Raw genomic sequence first — 12303 nt, 5'->3', positions numbered from 1 at the left:
AGTTTGCATAAGGATGGCTATCCCATACAATTCTACCATGTTAGCCAAAATGGATAATGATGAATGACCTGGGCAAAACATCCTTCTAGGCCTATTGTCCTACTGGCAAACCTCGGCCATCCTACAACTAAATACTTTATCAGGATCAAAATTATTTTGGCCAATAAGACCAGTAGTCCAGTCTTTTCGTGATATGTCACTTCTTAAAGGTTCAGAACTGCAATATGTGATCACTCATACTTCCAATTTAAAACAACAGAACCGATCAAAAGGATTTTCAACAGGTTTGATTTGGCATTGCATTCAAACTGTTACTAATTAAAATGCCCCAAAAAGATGAAAGATTCTCCTTATTTTGTTGCTTATTTTTAATTATAACTTATATGAACAAATAATCATAAAATAATTACAATTTATTACCAAACTTATTTTCTTCAAACTAAAAAATAACAAAACTATTCTGTTGTGTTAATGGAACTTGAATCAAAAACTTGAAGAATGAGAGATATTATTCTTTAAACTTCTCTCATGGGCACTTCTACAAGGCTGAGATCAGGTTGGATTTCAAGATGAAATTAACATTGCATTTCCTCTAAACAGCCAGCTTCTTGCATTTCCAGGTTGCTAAAATACATTGACATACCTCCCAATATAATTCAGAATCATTGGTGACAATCTTAACCAACAACTAGATGAATGTGCTCAATAAAAGCATTCATGATTTCAGGCCAGTCTTCCAAACATTTTTCTTTGGGAAAAAAATATTGAATGTTGCATAATGGCCATTTGCTGATAACCTCTGGCGAAACTATAACAACCTCAAAGTGGTGCAGAGGATGCATTACTACCCAGTAAAAAAGGAACACACAAATGCTATGACCAGCACACTTATGCTGCTACTAACTTCACTAGTGAAAATGTCCATAACAATTATTTCCAACAGCACTTGAACTGTGTTTTGTCAGGAGGCATTTTAGTTCCCTTTCAGGATATATAAAACCGTAACTCGTGTTTTGGTTTTTTAAAAAACATATTTAGAAAAGAAGAAATACCACCAATGCTATTTATTAGATGGCATTCACATGCACTCTTTTTTTTCTTCGTGTCAGGAGCAACTTGAGCTCTTGTGCAGAAGGAAGTCCCACCAATGTCAATCAAAACTAAATGCTTTGTAATCAGGCATAAGAGTGGTCCAGAAAGAATGCCCTAGTCCTCTTCTGAGTCACTTTCTTCTCTCCTTGTTGGAACAGAGCACTTGATTGAAGTCATCAGCTGGTCCTGGATCTGCTTCCTGGGGTTCTCTTCTAGATCTGTCTTGATGGCACCTGATTCGGAAATCTTCCATTCCAGTTCTAAACTCAAGCAAGGAAAACATGATGTCAACTTGCAAACATGGAAACTCTCACAGTGTCCCTATCTGTGTGGACATATACGCCTATGTGCTGTTTTCTCACTCCTTCAAGCCGTTTTGTGAAACGTTAAATGGTGAGGTGGGGAACGTCATGATCCAGAGCCAAATCCAGCCAGACTTCTATCCGAATCTGGCCCTATGCACTTCTTGAGATGGCTAAACACTCTTCGCTGTAACACCACTTTTTTGCCTGATTCTCCCAGGTTTTGCTGAACCACTAAGACCATCAGTCCTATTGAGTATGACTACTGATCAGGACTGATGATGTGTTTCAACATCAGCAGCAGGGCTACCAGCTCCCAATTTGATGCAAATAAACATTTTAAAAAGCTGCTCAATGTGCTTATGAATACCAGTTTAGCACAACCTAAATGCAATCAGCTCTCCACATTTGTGGATTTGACTTTTTTGGATACGATTATTCATGGATTTGATTAAAATGTTCTTTTAATCCTAGAAATTCCCAGAGAGGTGTTATTTTATGTTAAACAAAACAGTAATATATTTTTTTTCACTTTCATGGGGGCCCTGAGCCCTCAACCCCAGCAAATGTGGAGGGCTGATTGTATAAAATCCATAGGCAGAGGGGAAGAAAACAGTTTTTAAGGCATAGCTTCAGTTTAGATCTGTTGGAAAAAGCAACCTTCTCAAGTCTCCTCAATTTGATGTTTGTCTGTTTTTGTATTATGTTGTTTTATATTCTGAAGTATTTGTCTTATTTGTTTTGCAGATACCTTGTCTCTTTGTATTAAAGCAGTGGGAGGGGCTGCAAACCATGTGACTGACTCAGTGACAGTTTAGAATGTTTTATTTTAAAAGGATGACTGCTATATGTCAATTAAGCCCTGAGCCAGCTTGAATGTAGAAGTCTGTTAGAGCGCTGAAGCTAATGTTAGAAGCTAGGAACTGTTGAGGCTTGTGTTTTCGTTTAAAGTAGACTCATACTAACAATACTGCATAAGGCAATATAGTTTATGAAGTTTATCCTGCCAAAAGAAATGTGCCTGTAACATTAAATACATGAAGTTATAAGTAAACAAACTGTTATTTCAAAAGAAGTCTGCTTGAATCTTTGCCTGCCTAAAGTTTTAAATAAACTCAAGGAACATGCCACTCAAACTTTGCTACCCCTGATGGGTTGCGATCCTAACAGGTTATGATCCATTCCACTCCAATAAGATCTGTTTTGTCAAGTATGTTTTTCTCACATGAAAATTATCTGTGCTAAGGAAAAAGTAATAGCACCACAATTTATGCTGATGAGGAGGGAACACAGGTCATTGGCAGGACAGTCCCGTTGCATGTACAGAGACCTCATGTTCTCTCTCTGGTATCTCCAGCTAAGAAACAAAAACCTACCCTCTCTTGTCAGATTCATGCCTCCAAACACCAACGGTCCAATAAACTGGGCCTTGATGTCCCCTTCGAGATAGATGAAGATTGTGGGGAGGTTTCTATCAGGATAGTTGGGGATGCAAGTTGTAGAAATAGCTTTGACAAACTTGACATCTGGAAACTTCTTGGCAAGTCCATTTAAATGTTGGTTGATCAAGGCACAAAGAGGAATACTAAATGGAAAAGAAAAATAAGAGACATCAATTGAAAGCCATGCTTTTTTCGTGAAAGATAGGTAATCTCTGTAAGCTGCTCTGAGTCCCCTTCGGGGTGACATGGAGCAGAGTAGAAATATTATAAATAAATAAATACAATACAAATCCCTTGTTGACTTTGTTTATTTTTCGTTTCCTTTTGAATACTGTTTGTTTACTTTTGCATTGAATGTTTGCCATTTCTGTTATATTTTTGGAAACCACCCTGAGTCCCTCTGGGAGAGAGGGCGGGTTATAAATAAAGATTACTACTACTACTGCTACTACTACTACTATTATTTGCAAGACAGGCACCCATAGTTTCATTTATCCACATCCCACAAAATGACTCCTCTTCAGGCATTTTCTAGGTCCTCCAGCTTTAGGCCAGAATGCCTCCTTTCCAATAGATTTCTGTATTATCTGTGGTTTCATTTATACTCACAAAAAGTCCCACCATGTATCCCCGTTGATGTAGAGATCATACTGGAATTTCTATAATGTGCAGTATGATCTCACAAATATGCACTATGACCTCTAAACATGAATTAATACTTCTTCCTAATGACTGAGGTATGTTAAAGGTCTGTCTCACCAGTGGGAGAAATGTACTGTGTGAAGACATAAAATAAGGCATTATTTCCTGTGATGCTCTGCATGTGAAATGTCCTTCCTTTGAAGGCTCAACAGTTGTCAGCACTGGCTGAGCTAAGTTAAAGAACATATTTTTTATCATTTTTGTAAAATTCTTTTCCTTTGCATGGCTTCAGGGTTCTCAGAAAGCAAATAAGATACCCATGAAGAAGCACAGTATTTGCTGTACATGCACTTTAGATGTTTTGGACTCTTTCCCAGCCAGCATGTCTTACAAACAATGGTGGGACTTGTAGTATAAAATATCAGGAAAGGCAATCATTCCTCAACCTGCTGAAAATAATCAACACATAATCTGTTTCAGGAAAGCACAATCTTAAAATGTTGGGGTGTTTGAGGAAGAAAAAAAATACTTGAAACACTTGCTTACCCTTGCTTATATAGATGCAATACCACCCATATATCCTTTCCAGCTTTTGTAATTTCTTGAACGTAATCCTGACCTGAAATCTCCAAAACTTGTCCAAATTTATTGTTTTCTTGAGAGGCTTTCCATTCTGCTAGCCTTTGCTGTCTGTAACACAGAGAGTTTGGAGAGAAACAAAAAGATAAAAATGAATTCAAAACCACGGACAGCACTGTGTGTCCAGAATTTTTGATGCTCAGGACTTCTCCAGTCTTTACCACACCTTCTTGTTACGTCAACTTTGACTTATGTCAACTCCATGAAAAAGATCTCACTCAAGCCAGCATATTGTTTCCTTGCTCATCTTCTTCTCACTTTATCATCACAACAGCCCTGGGAAAAAGGTCATTCACTGTGTTTCATGGCTTGAACCTTTTCATGGCTTGAACCTAACTATCCCAAGTCCCTCAATCCCAAGTCACACAACAACCCTGCGATTCTGGCCATGAAGGCCTTTGACAACACAATGTTCCAAACATATTAGTAATGTTCTATATATTCGTTAAATTCATGCCTATAACTTATGCTAACAATGGGATCAAATCTAATGTTGATGCTAATGAGGTCTGCCCATGCTTCACTTAGCTACCAGAAGAACATGTGTTGGAAACCTGAGGAGCCAAGGAGTGGATTTTGTTGACTCAGCTAAGAGCACCCCACTTCCCCCATCCAATAATTCAATCACTTGATCAATATTGCTGCCTGTGGAATGTAAAACCTCTCACCTGTACATTTCTATAGCACGTTCATCTTCCTCATTGAATTCGTCTTCATTTTCTTCAAGTTCCTCCAGTGTCATGTCTTCATATGTTTTCACTAATCGTTAAGAAATTCAAGGTCATGATATGTTGTAAGGTACAGCAATTGGGGGGGGGGGGGACTGAAGTGTTCTCTTAAATCAGAGAAAATTCCAACAAATTAGAATGAGAATAACTCAAATAATATTTTCATTCTGTGAATAATTTAATCTCCACACTTTAATATTTAGAAACAGTTTATATTTCATTTGGTAAGAGTATCTGCCTTGTACACATTTGTGTTTGCAGAGACCAACAATACAATGTATGGAGATAACGTCTTTGTGGATGGCAGTGAGTGTAGCAAATTCACCTGCTGTAAAAGAAGTGTGAATCAGTTTTAAGTACCAATTCAAAGGCCAATCTGTACAAAATTCAAAAGCACACACTGTCTTATTAACTCTGCTCTCACCACTTACTCCCAAGAGTGTTCATTTGTTACAAGGCTACAGCCAATTCACAGAGCCAATTCTTATTTTAGGTGGCAATCATCGGTTTCTTTTCTAAATGACGTAAAACATGAAAGCCAATTACAATCCACACTGAGAGATAGGCTCTTGTTCAATAAAGGTTTTCTAACAACCACAAGAGCACCCCTTGGGTGTCAAGAGAGTATGAGGACACTTCCAAGAGTTCTTTCTCAATCTGCACAAATAAACTAACGAAAGTACATAAGGACAAGTAAATGAACTATTTCTAAGCTACGAAGGTCCATAAAGTTCTAGCCTACTCAATTATCACATTATGAATTGAAGTCATTGCTTGTTTTTCAAATGAAGGATCAACATCTTACATTGTCAGATGCAGCTACAATGATGGGAGACCCCCGTCTTGGCTATTTCTGACAACACTTGCCCCATGAACTTGCCTCTGAAGTCAGGCAGAACCCCAGTAGCAGGATTTCTAAGGCACTGCAGCTTGGGGCAATGGAAATGAATACTGGTGTACTTTGCCACACACAGGTCGCATTGAGACAAGTAGCTGGAGTTATTCATTTGTTTATTTATTTGTAGTATTTATATTCCGCCCTTCTCACCCCAAAGGGAACTCAGGACGGATCACAATGTACATATACATGGCAAACATTCAATGCCATTAGACATACGACATACAGACAGAGACACAGAGGCAATTTAAAATTTTCCAGCTTCCGGCTTCATGAGGGTATGCTCGATTCCAGCCACAGGGGGAGCTGCTGCTTCATCATCCACTGTGACACTGAGTCCTTGATGGAGTACTTCCTCTTTCTTTCTGCACTTTGGCCCAGATCTGTTTTAGCCTCCCGTTTTTAATATTTTATGCAGTATATTGATTTTTATGACTGTTTTACTGACGTTGATGTCTTATCGATGTGAAAAAAATGTTTTTATTGTTTTATCGCTGTTATTGTATTTTTATGTCGGGCATGGCCCCATGTAAGCCGCTCCGAGTCCCTCCAGGGAGATGGGGCGGGGTATAAAAATAAAGTTATTATTATTATTATTATTATTATAAGGACCCCATGATCCCTGACCATGCTTTACCTCAATTCGGGCTTTGAGTTAATTAAAAATTACATAGAAATCTGTACCCAAATCTACATCTGTTGGTTGTACATACCACAGATTAAATTCAGTCCCACAACAATCAAATAATATAGCAGAAGAAGAATGCTACTGGAACCTTGTTGGTGGATCACAATTCTCATCAGCCCTAGCTAACATAGATAATGGTGATGGATGACATGAGTTGTAGCCCAGCCACTTCTGGATAACTACATACTCTCCATTCCTCTTATTCAGCAAGGACTTTTCTTTATAAATCCTTCTTGCATGTTTTTTTTCAAGGAATGATCTGTATGCTTGCCAGTATTGATATTCTTCATAAATCACAGGGGAAATAGAGAGAAAATACTATTAATGCTTCCAAGAAGCACTGCTTGACTATTGAGCAAAAAGTGGGTGCAAGAAATAATATCATACAAAAGCTGACTGGCACAACTTGGGAATCACAACCAGACACAGTGAAGACATCTGCCCTTGCGCTTTGCTACTTTGCTGCTGAGTATGCATGCCCAGTGTGGAACACATCTCACCACGTTAAAACAGTACTGAGACATGCTGCGTTATCACAGGATGTCTACACCTCACACCACTGGAGAAATTATACTGTTTAGATGGTATTGCACCACCTGAAATCCACCGGGAAGTAGCAGCCAATAATGAAAGGACCAAGGAAGCGACATATCTGGCCCATCCTCTGTTCAGATCAGACAACACACCAATGCCTTAAATCAAGAAATAGCTTTCTAAAATCAACAGAGATACCCGAGGAACACCTCAGCAAGCAAGAGTCCAAAAAGGCTAAAACCTGGAACTCAAACTCCCCCTGGGCATATAGAAAACTGGGCAACTTCTAAGGCGCTGAACAGACTATGCTCTGGCACCACGAGATGCAGAGCCAGTCTTCAGAAAAAGGCTACAAAGTGGAGACTATGACATGCGAGTGTGGAGAAGAGCAAACCACAGACCACTAACTACAATGCAGCCTGAGCCCTGCTACATGCACAAAGGAGGATCTCCTTTACAGCAACACCAGAGGCACTGGTCAGCTTCTGGTCAAAGGACATTTAGTATAATACCAAGTTTTTAACTTTGCTTGTGTTTTTAAAGACATTATAACTGTACCCTCAATGAACTTCTGACACAATAAATAAGAACCGCTTTCAAAACCTCTCATATAGGCAATCAATGCCGTAAGTGCCACTGAAGTTAATGAGAGTTTTGTCTGCAGTATTAAGACTTACAGACTTTGAAAAGCCAAGTGGTCACCCAAGTTGGGTTGCAAAAAGCATTCATATATCCCCTAAAACTAGGTTTCTCACCGACAGATTGTTGCTGGAGGATCTGTTGCTCCCGCTCCTCTTCAGCCTGCTCTTGCTCTCTCAGCTTCTCTTTGGGAGGAAGGATGCCCTTTTTACGTAAGATGTCATTCCATTCTGTATCTGCATTAGGATCCTAGAACAGACATTCAGGTCTCTATGACCTACAGAATTTGGCATTGCACTTAGAGTAACAAGACTGGTTGTTTAGTTCTTGACATGCTGGGTTGCAGAGATTGAGAAAGTCCTTTTTGGACCTTTTCACACTACATAATTATGGTTTTATATTCTACTTCCATAGCAACATGCCATGGAAACCTGGGATCTGTAGTTTAGGAAGTGCATTCAGAGTTGTAAGCCACAAAGATCTTGTGCCACCAAACTACAAATCCAAATACCCCATAGGAAGTAAGTACAGCAAATGGAAATCAAAGAGTTACACTACGCAACGTCATGTGGGTCTTGGACTACAACTCTCAGAATTCCTCTATCAGAATGGCCACTGAAAGCTGTAGTCCAAAAAAGTATTTCCCCCCGTCAAATTCTAACAGTGCCTCATCATTGTAACTCATGTTTTAGATTATAGAGATCATGCCAGCCAAATAGATCCCTGCACTGGTTAGGTTTTGTTCATGTGTAGCATATTCCAACTGGGCCTGTAATCCTATGAACTCACCTATAATAAGGATCAATAATGTCTAGGGATACAAACATTAATGTTAGGTATTCACAAATATACTACATATAATGTACGCTAAATATGCAAGGACATGATTCCTTGCATACATCAACCTGGGAGCAAGCATTTATAAAATGAGTGGGATTTACTTCTGAGTGAAGAATAATCTCTATTCCATGTTTCTACTGATGAATGGGGAGAAAAAATCTGCTTACATAAATCAAATGGCTATGAGGGAAAAAATGCAGAAATTATAGCAATAACAATAAAAAATTGAAGGGTGAAAATGTGTGGAATCACCATACGCAGCAAATCATTTGATATTTCGGAATACAAAACAACCCCCGTACCTGCAGGGGATACGTTCCCAGATTTCACATGTGGAACTCCCTCCCCAGTGACATTCGGCAGGCCCCATCCCTTTTGGGGTTCAGAAAAAAACTGAAGACCTGGCTATGTACGCAGGCATTTGAAGAATAAGCATGTGTTGGCTTCGAAGCGGTCTGAATTACGGCTCTTGTATAAGGTCTGGTGGATGAATGGCATAAGCACTTTGCATTGTTTTAAACTTTGTATATTGTATTTTATGACTATTTTATGACTGTTTTAACTGTTTTAATCATTTTAGTTTATTGTATTATCAGTGTAACGGCATCAATTGCCACTTGTAAGCCGCCCTGAGTCCCCTCGGGTGAGAAGGGCGGGGTATAAATAATTGAAATAAATAAATAAAATAAATAAATAAATATGTGGAACCGGGTATTATAGTGAGCCCAATTATTTTCAATGGGATTATTGATGAAGGGTATACGAATGAAACTGTGAATAAATGAAGTCATGTATATTTGTTCTGCAGATATGGGGGTTGTGTTATACAGAATATACAATGTTTTTTGTGTTTCAGGAGCAACTTGAGAAACTGCAAGTCGCTTCTGGTGTGAGAGAGTTGGCCATCTGCAAGGACTTTGCTCAGGGGACAAAGGTTTTTACCAACCTTTGTGAGAGGCTTCTTTCATGTCCCCACATGGGTAGCTGGAGATGACAGAGGGAGCTCATTTGAGCTCTCCCTGGATTCGAACCGGTGACCTATAGGTCAGCAACCCAACCTTCAAGTCAGCAGTCCTGCCGGCACAAGAGTTTAACCCATTGCACCACCAGGGGCTCCTTAGTATATACAATGAAGCCTAGTGAATACAGTAATGCAGAGATGAACAAAGTGCATCTCTTATGGCTGGCTATGGGAGCCAACACTGTCCAACAGTATTAGGAAGACTACCCTTCTAGCAATCCCTATCTGAACTATGCCTGGCAAAGTGGGGCCACAACTAAGAAGGCTGTGCCATCCACACCCATAACTCTTGTGTCATCTCAAGGAGACAATGGGGCAAAAAGCAGTGCTTCTGATTGAAAGATTAGAGAGAATCAAGTGCATGTGTCTTATGGAGATCCCATGAATTCCTTAGGCTTCTCTTAGGAAGAGAATTCTCAGAGATGGTTTTGCAAACTCGCTCCTCCAAAATATAATCTACAGCACCTGGTATTCTTTGACAGGACTGCTGACCGAAAGGTTGGCGGTTTGAATCCAGGGAGTGGTAGTGAGCTCCTGTCCGTCAGCTCCAGCTTCTCATGTGGGGATATGACAGAAGCTTCCCACAGGATGGTAAAACATCAAACATCTGGACGTCCCCTGGACAACGTCCTTGCAGATGTCCAATTCTCCCACACCAGAAGGGCTTTGCAGTTTCTTAAGTCACTCCTGACACACACACACACACACACACAAACCAAAACAAAAACTGGCTGCCTACATTTCCCCCAATGCTTACATTTAGCTTAGTTTCTAAGGGTGTGTCTACAGTGGTGAAATGAATGCAGTTTGACAACACTTGAAACGCCATGGCTCAATACTATGGAATCATGGGACCTGTAGCTTTACCTTAGCCTTCACTGCCAAAGAGTGCTGGTGCTTCACCAAACTACAACTCCCAAGGCTCCACGGCATCGAGCCATGGCAGTTAAAGTGGTGTCAAACTGCATTCATTCTGCAGTGGAGATATACCTTAAGAATTGTAACTAGGTGAAGCTCCAGAGATGGCTTTGTGAAACTGAAATTGCCAAGATTCAACAGAAATTAAAGTGGTGTGAAACTGCATTGCTTCTACAGTGGGAATGCACTCCAAGCTCAGATGGGATCTGGTTCCTTTTAGGGTATGTCAGGCTCCATAATATGTCAAAACAGACTTTTGAGAGGCAAAAAAGGAAACACTTTGTGTTGAAGGCTTTCATGGCCAGAATTACTGGGTTGCTGTGAGTTTTCCAGGCTGTATGGCCATGTTCCAGAAGCATTCTCTCCTGATGTTTCACCCACATCTATGGCAAGCATCTTCAGAGGTTGTGAGGTCTGCTGAAAACTATGCAAGGGAGCTTTATATATCAGTGGAATAATATCCAGGGTGGGAGAAAGAACTCTTTGTCTGTTGGAGGCAAGTGTGAATGTTGCAATTGGTCACCTTGATTAGCACTGACAAGCCTTTCAGCTCTAAAGCCTGGCTGCTTCCTGCCTGAGAGAATTCTTTGTTGGTGTTAGCTGGCTCTGATTGTTTCCTGTCTGGAATTCCTCTGTTTTCAGAGAGTTTTTCTTTATTTAATGTCCTGATTTTAGAGTTTTTAAAATACTGGTAGCCAGATTTTCTTCATTTTCATGGTTTTCTCCCTTCAGTGAAAATTGTCCACATGCTTGTGGATTTCAGTGGCTTCTTTGTGTAACCTTACATGGTGGTTGTGAGAGTGGTCCAGCATTTCTGTACAGTACTCTCAAATAATATGCCGTGCCCAGGCTGGTTCATCAAGGGCTCTGCTGTGGCTGACTTCTCTGGTTGGATTAGTCTGCAGAAAATGCTCCCGGAACATGGCCAAACAGCCCGGAAAACTCACAGCAACCCGGGTATCAGGTCCCTTTTAGAGCAAACATGGGCAAACTTTGGCCCTCTGGGTGTTTTGGACTCCAACTTCCACAATTCCTAACAGCCGGTAGGCTGTTAGGAATTGTGGGAGTTGGAGTCCAAAACATCCAGAGGGTTGAAGTTCGCCCTTCCCTGTTTTAGGGTATGTCAGTGCAAGGGTTCCCAAAGAAACCCAACGTTAGGCTGCACGTTATATCAAAATAGACGCTTGAGAAGACAAGAAGGAAATATGTGTTGTCGAAGGCTTTCATGGCCGGGATCACAGGGTTGTTGCATGTTTTCCGGGCTGTATGGTCATGTTCTGGAAGTATTCTCTCCTGACGTTTCGCCCACATCTATGGCAGGCATCCTCAGAGGTTGTGACCTCACAACCTCTGAGGATGCCTGCCATAGATGTGGGCGAAACGTCAGGAGAGAATACTTCTAGAACATGGCCATACAGCCCGGAAAACATACAACAACCCCAAGAAGGAAATACTTTGCAGAGAGGAGAGCGATCACGTGTGTCTCCCAATCCGGGGAAGCGGAAATCGCGTGGGCCAAGACGGCCTTCCGAGTTTGGCTCCCTCGCCTCGGTCCCCGGCGTGTCTCCCTCCAGCAGCCCCTTCTCCTAACCACGGCTCACCTGCATTCTGGGTGTTGAAGGAGGAGCTCAACCGGGGAGGAAAGGATCCTCGGATACAGCCCACTTTGCTAGGGTCGCGGGTGGGAGCTGGCTTCAGGCAGAGCACATGCGCAGCAGCGAAGTCCCGCCTGCCTGTCTGCCTGTCTCCTTCCTTCCTGAATTGCCCGTATTAGGACTCATCCGGGCACCAGTTCCAGGGCTGCCGCGGAAGGCGGAGCCCAGTCGGACGAGAAGGCTCAGCCTGTGTCCGAATGCCATGTTATGGGAGAAATGCCCAGTATTCCTTGCTGCCTCTTCCTCTGCAATATAGCCTACAGCA

The 12303-nt window shown here is 41.1% G+C and overlaps 1 protein-coding gene across 1 annotated transcript; it reads right to left on the bottom strand.

Annotated features, from left to right (window-relative positions):
- Positions 1-350: 350 nt before the first annotated feature.
- On the bottom strand, positions 351-12144 carry pdcl3 (phosducin like 3). The gene is made up of 6 exons (XM_003227871.4): positions 11985-12144; positions 7721-7853; positions 4786-4876; positions 4025-4168; positions 2771-2979; positions 351-1352 (listed from the first exon to the last, which is right to left on the bottom strand). Exons 1-6 carry the CDS (start codon positions 11988-11990, stop codon positions 1207-1209), a joined length of 729 nt encoding a protein of 242 aa, XP_003227919.1. The 5' UTR covers positions 11991-12144; the 3' UTR covers positions 351-1206.
- Positions 12145-12303: the final 159 nt, after the last annotated feature.

This window comes from Anolis carolinensis, chromosome 3, assembly GCF_035594765.1.
Source record: "Anolis carolinensis isolate JA03-04 chromosome 3, rAnoCar3.1.pri, whole genome shotgun sequence".
Lineage (NCBI taxonomy): Eukaryota > Metazoa > Chordata > Lepidosauria > Squamata > Dactyloidae > Anolis > Anolis carolinensis.
This window is presented reverse-complemented; position numbering and strand designations above follow the sequence as displayed.